Here is a 19,756-nt window from a genome sequence, read left to right on the forward strand (position 1 = left end):
TGCTGCATACAGGGCTGATCCCTGGAGGAACTCAGAATATAAAGACCAAAATAGGGGGAAGAGGTACAATTTATAAGGAGAGTGGCCAAGGTGGTGATAGGCCACATCATAGTAATAGATTTTGTAAACACAATTTAAAAAATAAGAGAATATACTATTCCCAAACTGTTCCTCAAATTTATCATTAACAGTCAGTGAGTTTCTCTTAGGTGTCATGGCAGCAGTAGAAAGAAAGAAGGGCCTGATCTTGTAAACCTCCTCTTCATGTGAGTAGCTTCACTGAAACCAATGGGATTTATTATGTGAGTAAGGGTTTATAGGATTATGTCTACAGAGTCAGAAATACTTTAGACATAGACAGTCTTCCAGTTTTGTTGCTTCGGTTCTTCATGCACCAGAATAGCTCCTGAATAGACCACAAGAGGCTATCATACCATACAGGGATAAATTTCCCACTGCAACACTCCTGAAATCCAGGACACCAAGAAACCTCATCTGATTTTTGTGTTACTATATAATAGATAATCTGAGTCAAAGAGCTTCCAACAGGACTCTGGGCTGATCTAAATTTAGGATATTTACAGTATGCACTATCCATTACCGTTAATAAATTGAGGAGGAAAAATAATGTTTTTCAAAGTTTCACTGAATTTGTCTTTTGCTAAAGGAAATAACATAGGATGATTGTCCCCCCGACCCCACGCCTTCTAGAAAACTCAGCACAGGAATAAACGTAATATACTGTAACTTTTGGTTACCACAGTAACTGAAGAAGACAGGAAAACAATAGGTTATCAGAATGGACTAGAGTCAAGCTTCACTTCAATAAAATACATAATAACTGGCAAGAGGATCAGACCCCTTGCATTACAAGGCATACTGTCAGGTTTCAGAGTAGCAGCCATGTTAGTCTGTATTCCCAAAAAGAAAAGGAGTACTTGTGGCACCTTAGAGACTAACAAATTTATTAGAGCATAAGCTTTCGTGAGCTACAGCTGTAGCTCACGAAAGCTTATGCTCTAATAAATTTGTTAGTCTCTAAGGTGCCACAAGTACTCCTTTTCTTAAGGCATACTGTGTAGCTTCAAATATAAACAGTCAGCAAATTGATACACACCTGCACTATATATATTAATGCATATGCGTACAATGTTTGTACTACAAAGGGTGTAATTTCCAGACACACTAACAAGATTAAATAACAAAATTCTAAAAGATTTGTTTGTAGTTTCTAGGAAATATGTAAATTAAACATTAAATTCTGTTTAGGATACTTTGACATCTGTTTTCGTGGATTAGAATGAAAGCTGGGGACTCCATACATACATTTGCTGTAATAAAGTGTCACTGATCAGTGTTTTCCAAAATATTGCTCATAACTATTACTAGCCAGTAGTCTCATTTGCATGAACTAATATGGTTGCCTCATAAAGTTTCTTCCTGACTGTGCTAGTTGGTCCCAAACACATGATCTAAACCAGTTCAAACTACTCAAATAGAACAGTATTTCTATAGCCCAAGACAAGTGCACAATTTTTCCCATGATAGGGCCTAAAATGAATTACTAAGGGTATACTCTCATTTTTTATAGTGCCTATCAATGCTAAGGGGCATGACACATGCATATGGAAGTGAGAACATACTTCTTATGGACTTGAACAAAAGGTCTGTGTATAGACTTCTCAGTAGATCCATCAACAGATCCAAGAATTGTACATTAATGTTTATCCTATTATGTGACTCTTCAACAAGCATAGAGATTTCCATTAATATAAATTAAATTTTGACAAGGTCAAACTTTGCTATGTTATATTTAGCTAAATAACAGTTTTGTCATAATGCGATGGGACAAGATACTTTAAGGCTGTATATAATGTAAAAATGCAGGTCTCTTCTGCTGAGTCAGCTTAGGCTCAGGAGCTAAAACTCTGCACTGAGATTTAGGATAATTACAGCTCAATCTTACAGGATGGGGGGAGGGTGGGGCAGTTAGCTCCAATCAGGATATAAAGTGAGTCTTTTGGTGCCAAAGGGAACCAGGAGCTAGCACACTGAAGGTCTAGGAGGGCAACTCTAGAACTGCCAAGCTGAGGGAGGAAGATTAGGTTGACGTTTATCTTGGTTTATTGTTTCTGAGTTACCAATAAAGGCAAACTCCAGGAAGGGGTTTGAACACTAAGTCAGCATTCACGTCCTCTATTTAAGACAAGGCAGGGACTCAGCCCAAGCACTCAATTACACATTCCATATTGGCGGCTTAAATTCATGGTTTGTAAACACGAGGCTTAACCATGGTATCCTAACCACCCTTTCCATTCTACTTCTGATTCACAGAACCGGATAAGCCACTAGGACAATTTAATATTTGCCCCTACCGTGATCCTGATCTTAACGCTGAAATATGTTTTTCAGTGCACATGTTTTATATTACACAAATGTTGGAGGACAAACAGCAGATTAATTGTGGACCCTAATGCTGTGTTTGTTAGTGCTAAGAAGTCATTCCAAATGTTCCAAAAAGGATTAATGCAGTATAACAAGTCTATTTAATTACTGAAAGACCAGTGATCCTCATATTACTATAAGCAGCTTTTCCTTTATTTGGAGTCTGTAAATAGAAGAGAAATCATTACATGATAACTATAAATCACACTACAGAATATTCAGGTTGTAACACCAACAGAGTTAAAAGAATGTACAAGCAGCCATAGAGGACCTTAAAAGAATTATAGCACTGCAACATGTGTGCGCGCACATACACACTCATATGCCAATATAAAATTATGTGAATATTTTAAAATATACACATTTAGACACCAACATTTTTAGTTACCGTAGAAGAGGGGAAACAATCCCTTTCGGCCTAAGTAAAATGTAGTCTCTGCATCCTTTTTTTAAGATTTCAACTACAATTAAGCCAATTCCAATAGTTAATTTATATTCTTAACCTCTTCAAAATTTCTCCAAAATGTAATAAAATCAATAAAGTCTACAACTTGTATAACATAAACCCTTATAGATCACTAGACTAGACACAGCGAACTAACCTCTGAAGCCATATGTGGAAAAACAAAACATGATATAGATTACTTTAAATTATATGTCTGAATCAAGACAGCCTAATCAATTTTCCAATTCTACTTTCTGCACAGCTGGTTATTCTTTAACTAACAGACAAACAATAGAATACCTTTTAATGTTAACTCTTTGTTAGCAGCAAACTGAATGGAATCAGTATCTTCATGCTTAAATCCTACTTTGAGGGGAAAGGAGTGGGCAATCTTTATTTCCCCCCTTTTATTTATTTGTTGTTGTTGTGCAAGCACAAATTAAAAGTAAGTTACATTCTTAGAAACAGGCATGTTAATCTTGACAATCTTACAGGGAGGTTATTAGCAAGCCTAAAATATTGTCTTGGGGGGAAGGAATAAGGGAGACAGTGATTTAAGGAGGAAAGGTGAATGGCACAATGAATTCAAAATAGCTCAAGTTACTAATTAAACGTTTTGGATGGCTTCAGTTTAACCAATGCAGACTTCAGAATAAATGATGGCCCTTTAAAAGAAATTGAAAGGAAAAAAAATAATAAAATATACTAAATCACTTCCAATATCAAATAAATGTGAAGAACGAACAACCATCACCTGCCTTACAAACAAGATCTATCAAAACCATCTATAAGATGTAATAAGTTGTACTCACTGTGTCCATTCAAGTATGTTAACATAAATTTTAACGGCTGTCATCAGTTTCTTTCATCTCCGAGTGTTCTTTTTATGATCAAACTTGTTTACGTGTAGGGTGCTTTTCCCACAAAGTCTGAGTAACGAGGCTATGTTTGTGGACCTCCAGAGGTATTGAAGGGTGATAAAATTCATACACACCCACAACCTATGGACAAGCCACAAGGCCCCATCCACAAAAGCCATTCCAGCCAATGTTTCCTACAAGGCTCCCATATACTGGATATGGTAAGTGTGCATCTAGCAGCCCCACCTCCAATGAGCCCTCTGTATCATACAGACAGCCCCACCCTCCCATGCAGCTGCTTTCCTACCCCCTGCTTTGCTGCACAGAACCACCACAGGGCATTAAGTGCAGGATTGCTTTGTGCTGGCCTTCCACACTGAGGAAAATTTCATCTATAGGGCATGAGACGACTGAGGTACCTGTGCTTGAGATGGGAAATTGCTACACAGCATAGAACCCTTCTTTGGACTGGGCACTGGCATGAGGATTTGTCTCACAGTGAAAAAAAAAAGTAAGAATTGTAAACTTTTTAGTTCGTATCCATCTGCTTACATGGCTCCCATCACCAAAGCATCCAACTATCTCAATAATGTTTTAAACGTATTTGTCCTCACAACACTCTGTACTATCACCCCACTTTTACAGATAGGGAACTGAGGCACAGAGACACTTATGTAACTTGCCCAAGGTCACAAAGAAAATTGACAGGAGAGCAAGGAATGAAACCGAGATCTACAGAGTTCCAGGTTACCACACTAACCACTGACCCATACTTCAGATTATCATCACAATTATACTATTTAAAGAAGTACAGTCTAGTTTGTGTCACTAGATACACCTTTCGTTGTACAGCCACGTTGGAAGAGAGACAGGAGGCAATGGAAGTCATTTAATTAGGCTGCAACTTTATTCACTGCAAATATCTGGGAATACCCCAGTAATAAGCTGTACAGTGCAGGTTATCGTTATTTCCTTAATTCTTCCCCCTTCTTGGGAGAGTTGCCATCAGCCCTCCCACTTTCCAATGTGGCCCCAGCCAGCCCATTGCTGGGATCCTGCTGCCCTACCCTAGTTTGAGTGTTAAGGGAACTATAAAAGGAGGGGGGTTAGCTTCCCAATGAACCAGGTGTAAGGAGCCCCATACCCCCTGCCCCAGCTTCCTTAAGGGATGCTTTCTCCTAAATCCCATTCCAGTCCATTTTATTCAGTAACCATAACCCTTCTATAATAAATACCTATGCTGGATACTGTCACATTTTTTTTGTTACTTAATTGTAACATTTTAACCTAACTTTCCTGCCCATGCCACTGGGTTTCTGATTCACACTGGGGAAAGCAAAAACAAATAAACAAACAAACCCACCCTATCTCAGCCAAGGGGTGCTGGAACAATGTATAATGGGGGTGCTGAGAACCAAACTATAAACCCTGTATATGATGGAAACCATTTCAAGTCAGGGGGTGCAGCAGCACCCCAAATTCCAGCACCTATGAAGTAACAAGTCCACGTTTGAGAGACAAGGTGGATGAGGCAATTTCTTTTATTGAACCAATTTCTGTTGGTGGGAGACACATTTTTGAGCTTGCACAGAGTTCTCTCACCAACAGAAGTTGGTCCAATAAAAGGTCTTACCTCACTCACCTTGCCTCTCTAATACCCTGGGACCAACACAGCTGCAACAATACTGCACACTACAATGCAAGTCCATGTTTGACATTTTCATCCTAACGTACTATCAAGGCCAAGCCCCCTTTCCAGCATATTACATTCAAAGGGTATATTTGATAGACACATTAAGGTGGATATAAAGTTCAAAAACTGAACTAAGAGCATCTGACTGATACAGAATTGTGGCAATTTCTCTTGGAAGAGATAATGATTCTACACTCACTAAAAGAAATGGAATTCTTTTACACAGCAAAACAGAATGTAGTGTCCCTCTAACTAGTAATCCCTCTACCACCTCTTCCACCAAGGAGGGCTGCCAATTTGTCCCCATCACTGTCAGCAGACAAAAGATGACTATTACAGCCAGACCATATCAAACAGAAGACACAGCAACTCCAGAGGGATGCCTTGAAATCCACTGGGGTGTAAAGTCAGGGCTGAAGCCTTCTTGTCAGCTATTACCACAAAAGAATCTGAGGAAACAGTGGCACCGTTAAACAATGGAAAGGTCAAGCGGTTCGAAGCCACTTCATGACCCAGACAAGTCAAGGTCAAGAGATTCAGGTAGCAACTTGGCCTGGGCATAAGTTACAGCACAAATGACTTGTTTTAACAAATCAGCTTTGGTCAATTAAACCTAACAAGACATGTTGCATCACGTAGCAGGGTTCCTGACACTTAAGGCCAGGAGCTGAGACTGGCGTCATAAAACAAGGCTTTTAACATAGCATAACAAATTTAAGGTAATCCATCCAGAAACTGCAGATGTCAGAATAATAAAATACACGTTGTCCTGACTAGAAGACATTTTCACAGTTTTAAATCAGAGACACCGGACCATAATTGTCCCTTCAATACCTTTGCAACCTTCTCACTAGCATTAGTTGAGAGTTATACACATACACGAAGCAGAGAATTGACTCTACTATAAATAATGTTGCTTAGCTACATATGATGCACTTCTAGATTTGAATACAAGTTGCTGTACAACTTGCTATGAACTAATTTGACCCAGAAATCAAGCTGAAAATCATGTTATTTTTGACCAATGTGGTTTGCAAAAAATCAAGATTTCTTTTTCATTACAAACATATTTTGTCTCTGAATATTTATAAAACTTTTAAATTACAGAATTTGAAACTTCTATGTTAGATACTATGCATATTTTATTTGGTTCTATTTTAGAGAAAAAAAATAAATCAGAATAGTCAATGTTCCAATAAGTGGATTTTATTACAGAAGCAGTTTTAGGAGCATACTGAGAAATGTCTGACTAAAAAATAAACCACACATACTGTGTTCAGTATAAAAAGCTGATACTTCTCTCTCATTTATTTAAATTCATCCCAAGTGAGACTGAAGAGTACAACAACTAATGTTAATACTGCATTACGGTTGAAGAGTCACAATTAGGATATCCAGAAATTAAAATTAAAAAATTCTACACTCTTACAGAGGAGCAAATAATATGGAAAATGCTACATATGTACAGTATGATTCAGTTAATAGTGTATTAGAAACCTTAACTTTTTGAATTTCCTAACTTGTGTGCTTGATTTTTCAACAGTAGTACTGCATTACAGTTAGTTTTTGTATTTAATTTCCCTATTCATTGTTTTTAAGGGTGAAAATAATTAAACAGCCTTTAGAGTTGTACAGCTACCTTCGGTAAAGGTATCCTTACATACTGAAGGACACTGAGAGCTTCAAAGGTGCCCTTACGCTTTAGTTTTAAAGGCATCTTTACAATAAAAATGCTTAAGGCAGCTCAGGACTAAAGGAAGCTTTAATGGGTTAGCTGACTTTAGCTACATTCTTATGGGAGTGCTACCTAAGGCCCTCAGTAGTTATGGGTGGCCTAAAGTTAAAGTGATTCAGTGTGTACCTGATATTTTAAGTGATTGGAGGGGAGAGAGGAGGAAATGGAACACACAAGAAGTAAAGAAAAAATGTCCTAATGCTCAAGTTAAAAAGTGCTGATTTTAAAATGTATCTAACACTAAAACTAATGAACACTAAAACACTAAAACTAATAAACAAATTAGTTCATTAGTGTATGTGAATTGTTGTTACCTCAGTTGAGGTTATTCCTACCTCAATTAGGACAAAAACAAAAAAATCAAGTCAAGTTTGATGTTTCTAACTCTAAGCATTTCTAATTTACACTAAAGCAAAACTTCATTTGAATCTTCTTTTTTCCCCCAACACACACAACTCAAAAAATGGCCAAAACAATTCAGCTCAAAAACTTTTGAAGAAAAGTAAAAAAATCACCTTTGTGCTGAATTCAAGCTTGGAAAGTTTAAGTCCAAAATTCATTTGTTTGAAGAAGTTATTAATAAAAAGGTGGGGAGAGGAAGAGAGATGATACTGCAAGACCGCAACTCAACCCTATTCAGTGCTCACTGCTCACAAACAATATAATATACACGCACACAAATCAACTCGCTTTTCCCTTTGACCCAGATAACAGTATAGGACTTTTTTCTCATTTACTAACCTTTGAGCACCTAAACCTCCAATTTAAATCTAGGATTGCTTTGCCTCTATTTACGTTTATTAGCAACTGTTTCTATAAGTTCTAATGGTATTAAAAAAGAGTAAAACCATGAAGAGTAGCATCTTGTTACTATCAAACAAACCCTGGCTAATCAGACAGGCTTTTTTTCCTTTTTCACATTCACTTAGCATCGGAAAAGTATCTCCAGAGTTAAGTGATTTCTTCTCCATCCCAACATGTAAGTATTAAACCTATTCCATTAAATTAGCAGTAGAACTTGACAGTGTATTTTAAGTTCATCAACCCAAATGATTACTGTAAAGCAACATACCACCTTGCCACTGAGAAGGGAGTATAAGTCTTTAGAAAGCCTCTTAAATTGTTATGCTTGGCATTGTGGTATGCTGCTGTAATAATCAGAGCTTCCGATAGCGTAACCACTAGTCCTTGAGATTTCCCAAGTTACTCCTCCAACACAGGGAGGGGCCGAGGGGAAAAAAAAGTTGGACATCTTAGCCTGAAAAAACCAGATGGGTTGCTCAGTTACCCTCCTTTAGCACAAACAATGCATGCACCTTTAAAGTGTGTCAATTGACAACACTTGTGTTGTAATATACTTCAAAATACAAAGTGTAATAGTATTAGTGTTTAATTCAGTTTTAACTAAGCCTCCACTGTAACTATAGACATCTTCAACATATAGGAAAATGAGAATGTTTTTAAAAAATTGCCTTTGTCTCTTATTTTAACCATTTCCCTTACAAATTAATAAAGTGATTTATGTTTTAAAAAGAAATTTTAAAAAGAAGCATTTTTTTTTCACAATTCTGAGTATATTTTTGTTTGACCCTATCATGAGGCAACAATCCAGTGTTGACTTCATGACCTGTTGCCATGGAAATTAATGTGATATCAGAAATTAAAGATTATGCCCTAACCTTTCAAACAGTGCCACAGGATTTAACCACAAAACTCCCCTTGACTTAAATAGGAACTGTGTTGCTTAATCCTGTGGAGATGACTTCACTACTGAGGCCGTGAGGAACAGAAGCCTTCTTGAAATACATCTCTTTCATAAATACCAGGAACATCATCATTAAATATTTAAAAGTTCCTCCTTCTCTCTGGCCAACCCTATACCACCACCAAGAGTGCCACTTTGATGGGAAACTAACAAAAAAAAATTACCATCCATTTTGGATTTTAGTTCTGCCTTCCAAAATGTCAGTAGATACACAGAGACTAGAAGAATCAGGAATAGCTTGCAGTCTTATCAAATATTTTAATTCCCTATATCTTCATGCACAAAATATTTGAAAGAACCATTTAGAAAACATTACCACATCCATGTTCACATCTAATTAACCATCTTTTAACAATGAATGCATGTCATGCCTGTTCTTTTCAGCACAGATGAGGTACCATATGTATTCTCATGCCAAAAGAAGCATGTAGCATTTTTTCAGTTTAAATATTATATTTTCTTCATAATTCCAGTTAAACTGGGATTGATCAAAGCAAACTGATTATAAGAAAATATAACAATCTGCTAGCTAAAGATAAACCACAATTTTAAAATCAGAATTGATAAAATATGAAACTTGTTCTTCTGATCCATATTGGCTCTCTGTTCCAAAAGTGAGATTGCTACTAACACAAGGGTTCAGTTTGCCATATCAGCACCTAGATGCCAAGCTTCCATATTGGCACCTGGGCTCTGATAGTTAAACCTGGAACTGCCTTGTGAAGCTATATGTCATGACTGAAGTTCCATGCCATGACAAGGACTAATCCATATAATCTAGTGGTTAGGAAGATGTTAGTTGGAACTACTTGATGCTGTTCCCAGTTCAACACTGATTTACTGTATGAACTTAGTAAATCACTTAACCACTGTGCCTCGGTATACCCTTCTGCAAAATGGTTATAATACTTACCTTTATGTTCCCATATTAAATTTTTATTAATGGGCCAATCCTATGAGGTAATGGGAGTGAGGACAAGTAGTAATTCAGTGAATTCCTTATGGGCCCATTTTTGCATTCATTGAACACATAGGTATTAAAGTGCACAAGAAGTGCAAACTCTGGTCCTAAGTGTATGAGGATGATGTAGCACTTTGAGCACCTACATATCACCAGCATTATGCAGCAATATATTGTTGCATATAGTTTTCAACTGAATAAAATATCTTCAAACTTTATTCCTAAACTGAACTAATCATCCTAAATAATTTCATGCCCTTTTTAAATACTTAAAAAATTACCACTTTGATGTTCCTAACTATGATCTAAAGTTTTAGTAATATTAATAAAAAATATTAACAAAGTATACCTAGTTCAATGTCAGTTACCTAAAAACAAAACCTAATAAAGACTGAACTATTACACCACTAGTATTTCACTAGTTAACTCTTATAACTCAGAAGTGCCATTTTTTAAAAATTATTAAAATTTCTTACTAAATGAAGTTACACTTTTCATAGGAAAACAATGCATATGGATTACTATGATATTTCACATTAAAAGAGTGATGTGACCATTAAAAAAAAAGTAACCATAACTGTCAATGTTAAAAAGACTAAATACTATTTCAAATCAATGCAGTTGAGACACATGGACTTCTGTGTTCCTGTTCAGATTATCTGAAAATGTACTTAATAACAGTCCAAAGTACAGTCCAAAAATCAGTAAGCCTGAGTTAGTTTAAACTGCAGACTGTTGGAAGTCATGTGGTTTGTACAAAGTGCCAGCACACAACAGTTGCTATCTCTTGAGATCTGTAAACTTCCTAGTGGTGCAATAGATGCAATAGATGTACAGCTCTCCCCTACCCACTCTTGAGAAAGCTCAGTCTACACCCTCCCTTCCCCTTTTCTGGTCCCCCCGCCCCCTCCTTTCCCCCAAACAGACAGGACACAGTCTGGCGATTCAGGGATTCACATAGGCCAGACTTCCTTCTGTGCAGCCCTTTGGGTAGAACTGCTAATCCTTCTTATTAATTAAAGAGATAATGGTGGTTAACCAGAAAGCAGTATTAATGCTAACTATCTAGGAAACTTCAACAGAAATCATTTAGCCTTTTTGTTGATTTCCTGGTAACAGAACTGTGCAGCTGGAATTCTAACATCTTGATGTTTTAAGAACTTAGAAATTTAGGAGTGTCTGAACTATATCAGACTGAGCGGAACTGTATCTTTTTGCTGCACTCATACTTAGATATTATTTTTAAAGCACCTTCCCTGAACTCCTGATTTAGATTAGTACCTGGGGTTAAAGCTCTCCTCCCATCACTCTTAGACCATGAGAAAGAGAAGAGTGTAAGCATAAGGTATTATAACTGGTGTGAGAAACACACTGTGATAGGAACAGGCACATAAAAAACACTTCAGAACGCTTAATGCATTGACTATTATTTTAGTCTCTTAGACTTCCAAAACATTTCTCAAGGTGCACTGTGCTTCATTCAGTATGCGATGGAATACCTAATATAAGGATTGTATTTTATTTATTTTGAAAAAATTAACAAAGACAACATGGGGATTAAGAATTCTGCAGATGAGAAACATCACTGTAGATATTTTATGGTTTAGAAAAACAGCAATGCAAATTTTAAAATCAGCTGTTGTAGGATTAAGTAAAACATCTATAAGAAGAAAGGATTTTATATTATCTGAGGTTCTACTGCAGCAAACAAGTACAGCAGCTTTCATTCAGTGATTGTCAAAAACTTTCCAATGTGCCCACTGCAATGCGGATGCCAACCAACGAATCAAAGGCATTCAGCAACTAGACAAAGAGGGTCTGATGCCAACCTCGGTGCCACTGGCAACCATTATTGGCATCAAGCACATTGTCTGCCTTCCCCCTCCTCCTCCTGGCACTTGACAAACAAAATGGCGGTTCTTGTAGCAACGAAACACAGCATAAGCGCTGCACTGATTGAATCAAATACCACCAAATGATTTTATGGACTGAGATGTAGTTCATACCAAATGATACACGCTGTCTATCGGATAACAAAAAAAATCTAGTTTTATCAACAGAAATGGTAATCATGGCATTTGCTAATTTTTTTTTAAATCAGAAAAAAATAGACAGATATATCACACAGGCAGAACACCAGAGAAATAAGTTTTTAAAAAGAATTATTTTTATGCTAAGCATTCCAATGACCTAGGTATACAGCATAATGTAAACTTTATTTTTTTCCCCAAAACCACTAAAAGCAGCAATACTGAAACCCGTGTCAAACCCCTTCTGATTTTTTTTTTTTTTACATTCTGCAAGAGAAGAGGGTGCTAATAAGAGGCAGGGGGAGATAAAACAGCTGAATGTTGAGAGAGGAGCAAAAAAGGAGAACCAGGTAAAGTTGGTCAGCGACAACGCTTGATCGGCTGGGTCTTTATTCCTTCCTTCAAAAGAAGCATGGAATACAAGAAGTAGAAACCCCTTTTATAAAGAACCAAAAGGATATTGACATTTCTAGATCTGGAAATTGTCAATATATTGTAACATTACTCCACACTGCAATGCGGATGCCAACCAACAAATCACAGGCATCGTAGGCTAAACAAAGAAGGTCTGATGCCAATCCTGGTGCCACTGGCAACCATCATTGGCACTCTAACTATTCTTCCTCATCTTTTCTCCTAGTCATTTAAAAAAAAAAAAAACCTCTATTTTGTTTCACTTACTTATTCTTTTTTCATATTTCTTTCATGAATTGTTTTTATTTCTATACTTAATGTATATGACATAATTAAGTGGTTTTCATATACCAAAAAAGAAATAAAAAGTCATGTGCAAGATAAGCATGAAGTCAATGAAATTGCTGTATCTTTTACAAAACCTAACATCCTTAATCAATTACACTGCAATTTGCCATAACTGAACTGCTCTCGATAAAGAAGAGAAAGATTAAAAGCTTGAATGAAGAAAAAAATACAAAGTTAACTTAACAGGACTTCTTCAAAAGTAGAGAGCCACCACATGTTAACAAGAGATTTACTGCAATGCAGTGAGATACAAATTAGATGCACAATTTACAATAAACAAAGGGTCTACCAATGGTGACTTGATACAAATCAGTTAATCCATTTTATTTTCCAGTATATTTTCTTAGTAGCTCCTTGTATCTTTGGAAATATGAATGGTGTCATAATGTTCGCGTACGGCTATTTTATTCACGTCTATTTTGACACTTCTTAAAATAACTTATTTTGTCAATTCATTCAAACCAATAATCCAGTTCCCCACATCCTGATTCCCCATTTCAAGTTAAAGCTCGCTACCAACTTAAAAATTGACAAAGTTTAAGAGATTATACCGACCCTACGTTTCCTTGGTTCCAGAGTTGCTTGAACCATTTTGTTTCCTCTTGTAGTCTTGACTTTCAGAAAGATATATTTTACAGACAGGTAAAATGTGTTAGTATTAAGGCTATGTCTTACTATATGTATTTCCATAATGTCATTTCCTGAACTTTTTGCACTAAAGAAATGTAGAGAGTTATAACATATAATTAAGATGTTTTGTTTGAAACTACCACAGACAGTAAACACTTTTCTTTTTGTTTTCCTGGATCAGCTTTGCCAGGTTTTGCAGCCACATCAAATCACTGCAAAATAACCAAATGTTGTATATACACTGTCTACTGCTGAGAAAAAAAATAAGCTAATAAAAAACAAGCAGGACTAACTACCGAATTATATTTTTTCATTATGAATAATCCAGCAAAACTCACTGTATTTAATTTGCTTTACTTAAATTATATGATCATAACACACAATTTGGGGAATTAAATATGAATTCTAGAACAGAGGTTCATTAAAAACTTATTGTTGTATGTGTTCTTCTACAGAATTAATACAATAAATAGTATGTAAAATCTATAGCCAAATGAAGGTAGGTGCCATTTTACTTTTTTTTTTGTTACTAATAAAAGCCATTTAGTTAATTTCTCAGTTAAATCCCCTAGTTATATACAGTGCATCAGATAACTATCTGCCATCTGCCTTTCTGCAGGCCATTTCTGCCCACCACCAGGCCAAGTTATGAAATGGCCCACCATCTGTGGCAGTTCAAACTTTACCCAGTTTGGATTTACAGCTAAAAAAGAAATGCTTTTTTAATGTGGATAATAGTAATATAAAGACTTCTAGACGACGGTACAATTACAAGAGAATTAAAAAAAGACCTATAAGAAAGAGTGTGCATTTCATGGCTTTCAGAAATATGAAAACATGTATCTACTTGGATCCATCTATGATTCAGATGACCTGCAAATGAATACTTTTATCAATGAATTATATACATAAAGTTTAACAAGCAAAATACTTTTTCTGAATCATCTGTAGAGCATTATGAACAGCTGGTTTCCTTTTACTCCTATATCTCTAAGTTGAACTGCCTCTTTTTTTTTTTAAGTGTACCTAGTATTTTCCATATTTACACAATTCCTAAGTAAAATTATGTGCATCAGTATACTATGAAAATATTATTTTGATGGAAAAATTTGGGCAAATCTGAATCAAGCATCTTTGAAAAGTAAAATTCATATTGGTATCTTGAAGTGGTTCATACAATCAAAGAGTGGTTATTAAAATATGAATAAAATGCAAACATTGCATGCTATAATTCTGACTATATAACAACAATATTTTCTGGGGCTATGTTTCTTTGCTAAATCCTTTTTTATGTTTGATTTTTGTAACACTTGAGAAAGTTTAAAGTTGCTCTTTAGAGCAATAATAGATTGTTCAATATAAGCACAAGTCATTGAATACAAGTAATTAAAAGAAAATGTAAATATTTATATTTTGTACATATGTTTCTGTGCAAGTACACACATATGCATATGTCATTAATGATGTTGAAAACAGACCTATAAAATATTAATATTTTCTGGAGTACTAATTGCAAAAAATATCCAACATATTGCCATTTTTTGACAAAAATGAACTTCAAAAGAACTCAAATGTTCCTTGTTCCTTTTGCAAGAAAAACCAGCACGTATGTCATATGCATGTGTCAAGCACATATGTTTGTTGGAGTGAATGTGTATCGGTGTATACGTATACATGCTGACTTACAAATGTGTACATACCCAAGTTTTGTATATACACCACAGAAAAACGTGTCATTGGAAGTCTTCCCTTAAAAGAAAAAAAGCTGCTTGGAATCAGTGTTTGACATACTAACATAGAAACACAACAATCTGCTTCCTACCTTGCTCCTGCACGTAGTATGCCAAAAACAAATCAAGCTCCTTGACTGATACTGTTATGTGATGTGGCTGGACGCAAAGTGCTGGATTTGTGCAATGTGGGGATTTCATGAGTCGCTCTCCATCCGTACTTTCCAAGGGGATGCCTTTGAACAGGATCACCATGACTAGATCCAGACGCCAGACTTTGTCAGCCTGTCGCAGGCAATCGATTCTCCTAATCTTACCCTTCTGGTCAGGATTGGACAATACACAGCATGGGTGCTTCTTCCCAGTAACAGTGAGCACAAAATCCTCCCGGTACTCTTGGCGGATATCTTTGCGCAGTTTGGCGAGGAGCCTGGATGCCCACTTCTGTTTAATTTCAGGCTTTTCACTAAGTAGCTCATCCTTGACTGCTCTTTCCTCATCCTTTGACATTCGCTTCTCATGTTTTTTAAAGTACTTGCGTTTTCGAGCCTGAAGATTGAACCAAGTATAGGCGATTGCACGGACATGTGGTAGAAGTGCCTCAATGAACGGGTGAAATTCATCCTGTTGAAAAAAAAGGTGCGGGGGAGAAAGAAGAAAACTCAAAGTCAGTTTGTTCTCATAATAAAGGCAATAGAGAGATAAGTTTCTGAACATTTTGAAGTGAAAACCAAGATGAAGAAAATATAGACTTAACATTTACAACAATTTCTGCACAATACCCCTTTATTTAATTACTACACTGGCAGACAAGAGACAGAAGTATCCTGAGCATCACATTTTCCCCACATTTCGTCCTCTGAAAGAAACACGTGAAGGCTTTATTTTGTATGCCCTTCAATTCACAATGCTATACAGACTACATCATTTAAAAGAGATGCTATCAAGATGTTTTGTTTCTAACATTTAAAAATTTGACTGATCGGCTAATGCCAAGCAGTACCATTTTACAAAGAGGACACAATACGGTTTTAAAAAATCTGAGCAGAAATGTTCAGAACGCAGGAGCGAATGCCACAGTTCATTTCTCTTCTCTGTGGCACAGAAACACAAAGCATATACATGCTCAGCGTAATGCCACACAGTTCCCGCTTTTGGAGCATGCTCTCAGCAAGAGGCTGCTGGTGGCACAAAGAGCATGCGCCATTAAACTTGATCCATTTTCTTATCAATCGTCCAACATTCCAACACTGAAACAGCTCCATTCCAGTAGTGGTAACTAGAGAAACCAGTATACGGTAAGGGAAGGTGGGCAAAAGACACAGCATGTAAAAATCCTGAAAAGAAGCTTCTGTACTTACAGCTCTGCATGCCTCCCTCCCATTCCTTCCCTTCCTCCCCCCCCCCCCCACACGCACACTTAGTAAAATAGAAGTTTATGAAGTTGAGAACAAAATTACATTAATGTTCGTCCAGAAGCTCTACTATCGGATTTGAAGCCCCACGGAGTTAGTTAATTTGTTAACTGATCACATGAGTGTGGCAATTATTCTAAACCCCTTAAAAATCAATCTGAGATGTACAATGAAAAATGGCAACTTGGCACAAACTTTGCATTCTTTGTGTTTCTGCATGCTGTGGCAGGGTGACATTAGGAGTACACCACTGGTCAAACACTACTTTTGTGAAATCCATGCAATTTATTCACATTTTTAAAATATCCTTTCCTGGCATGTGGCTTTACCTGCAGGTTCATATCTTCTACCTAGTTGCAGTATTAATGCATTAAAGGAGTAAAGCCTAAATGTAATGTACAAGTATGTCACACAGCAATTCATTCATTCATTCATTCATTTTGTCTGTTTTAAGTCGCATCCTCCATACTTGTTCATGCCCAAATAGGACTTTCCCCCAAAGTACTGTCTATCTCTGTTAACAAATATGAATGTAATTATTCCACTAACTTAACATAGCCAAAACCCTCTACCAAACATTACTGTGTTTTGGTTTTGAAGGGAAAAATTATGGGGTGTCTCTCTATTTGTTATTTTGTAGGTGTTTCTGTTTTTAAGCACTCTGCAGTGGTTATGCATCACATTGAATAATGTAATACAATCATACCACAACTTAGCTTTCTTTATGTGATTATACACAAGAATAGAGTATATAAACTAATATTTTAGTTACACTGATAGAAATGGAATGACATATTTAATCAGTGGGATGATTAACTCCATTAGGTAAAAATGACTGAAGAATAATTAATGGCTTCATAATTATACAGAGTTCACAATATTTTCTTGGCAATCTATTGGACTTCAGACTGAGATTTTAGTATTAAAAACTTCAAATTTAAAAGCAATTTCAGAGTATTCTGAATGTTAAAATGTTAAGATTTGATTTTGCACCCCTAATTCCCCCCCTTCCCCAAAAAAAAAAAAAAGTTGTGAGCACAGTTGCACATATGGCCAAACATTACCTTCACAAGAAAAAAAATCTGAACCAAAATTGAACATTAGAGAATGCAAATGGTTTTTATTACAGTGTGAAACATGAAGGAAGTGATTGAACTGTTCAGTAGTTTCCAGCAGAGAATTGAACATTTCTGATACTATACTGGCACACAAAACTAGGCCAGGCAAAGAGTTAAACCACAATCTGTTCTTTGTGTGGGAAGGCATTGAGCAACCACAGCCCACGATAAGACTTCCCTATCGCCATACACTTTCCGATGCCATGCTTTTTTCTCTCATTAGAACTACTACAGAAAGTTTATTTTTTATCCTCAGAAAGTTATCTTAAAGAAAGTCATTTAATAACATTTTGATTTTAACATATGTGGCAAAAAAGGTTTAACATATAACATTTCTAATTCATTTTATTACCAATTTTGAAACCTGTAACTTCTGTGGGGAGGGGGCTATAGTGGGGGGAATCCTTTTGTCCCAAATACAATAATTTCCTCTATATTTAAAGTAGGCTGCAGTGCTTATAGTTTAAAATACATAAAATATTATATATCGAGCAGTTGGGAGGGGTTATTAAGGACATAAAGAACTTTTTAGGTTTGACTTTACTTTTAGGTACTATATTGAATATTAACAATAATATCCAATAGTATCCAAAACCGTAAGTCATTTTATAAACGGTACATAAATTTCAGTTCTGTCACTCTAATAGTTTAATTTTCTCTATAAAAAGAGAAACTTTATGTTTTGTATTATGACCAGGGTTTTGTTTTACAATATCATCAAATACTGTAATTATAAAATATGTTCAAGAAAAATACAAAGTAGAAAAGCAGCAAGTTATGTCCTACTGTAAAGCAGTATTATCAAATATCTTTGAGAGATTCACTGTGCATCTGGATTCCTTTCAAATGAAACATTACTTGACAAGAAGTGCCCCATAAAAATGATCCTAAATGGAGATTTGCTATTAATCATACACATTCCCCGCTAAACCTCCTAAAAAGCCATCTACTAAATTTGATTTTTTCCCTAACATTAGTAGAGGCAATATTGAAAAAAATGATTTTATGTGGCACTTACCCATGTGAATCATAACTGCTCTTGCAATAAAGTGATTTATGAAGGTAAGATTTTCAAGTGTCGTAACAAATGGTTCAGGTGAACCAATATGCACCAACAATTTAAACTAACATGGAGGTTATTCTGAAATATGTATATAGTTTGCAAATAAATGAACAAAGACCGACACCGTAATCACAACATAATGCTGACAGATAGGCCAAGCTTCTTTTTTCAGAGTAGTTTACAAGAGAAATGTATTTCCCTTCTCCTTTCCCCTCACCTTACCTCTTCCTAAATTTCATATCAACCCATCTAAATTCAAATTAGAGAACTATGATACAGAAAATGAGGCAAAAGTCTAGCAATTACACATAGAAAATCTAGCATGCACAATTTCACTGCATCGATTTTTATTATTTTTCCCTATAACTAAACAATATTTTCTAGCAATATAAAAATAAACTGTGTTAAATATATCACAAGAGCCTGAGCATTTAAAGGCATGTGGTAACTGCATCCTATCATGTCTCAGGCAAGAGAGAAAAATTGGAGTTTATATTCATTCCAACACGAGAATAGAGAGTGGGGGAAATACATTGTATGTGATGTCAGTATACTAACTTACAGGTATTTCGTATCCTTTGAACGGGTGATGGGAAGCGTTCCCAATTGCCAGGTATTGGCTTAACAAACCTACTTTTACATTTCAGATCTACTCTAAAAAGAGACTACAACACTATATCCTCACAGACTGAACTACAACTTTTGTAAAGTGCTGTATCCAATCAGGTATTCTATTTTGATCTGTGCTTACAAGTTTAAACAGAATATTTTATGATGAGCACACAGCACTAGAGTCAAAATATGTCCAGACAATCATACAAATAGTGAGTACAGCAGAAATTAAAATAATTTTATACAGGTTTTTTCAAACTGTTAATCACAACTTCATATCAGATTCAGTGATATTCTACTTTTAAAAAAAATAAAGAGAGACAGAGCATGTAAACCTCACCTTCAAATTAGAAGCAAGAGGAAGGGAATTAGTAAATAAATTTCAATCATTTCAAACGGAGGATAGAAACTTTTACAAATAAAGAAAATCAGAACTGCTACAGTTATATTCCCAATGTATATTATTGAATTTGTCTATTTAAATAGTCATAT

General features: G+C 35.8%; 1 protein-coding gene across 12 annotated transcripts in view; it reads right to left on the bottom strand.

The window, feature by feature from the left end:
- NFIB (nuclear factor I B) overlaps positions 1 to 19,756 on the bottom strand; it is a 216,384-nt gene that overhangs the window by 186,484 nt on the left and 10,144 nt on the right. For 9 of the 12 annotated variants that reach the window (XM_038402437.2, XM_038402431.2, XM_043514499.1 and 6 more), the window contains exon 2: positions 15,149 to 15,680. In XM_038402437.2, coding sequence (XP_038258365.1) covers positions 15,149 to 15,680 — 532 coding nt within the window. Of the gene's footprint in view, positions 1 to 15,148; positions 15,681 to 16,059; positions 16,215 to 19,756 lie in introns of those variants that run through there. The other 3 variants (XM_038402439.2, XM_038402434.2, XM_038402433.2) reach the window with 1 other exon arrangement.

This window comes from Dermochelys coriacea, chromosome 5, assembly GCF_009764565.3.
Source record: "Dermochelys coriacea isolate rDerCor1 chromosome 5, rDerCor1.pri.v4, whole genome shotgun sequence".
Taxonomy (NCBI): Eukaryota; Metazoa; Chordata; order Testudines; family Dermochelyidae; genus Dermochelys; species Dermochelys coriacea.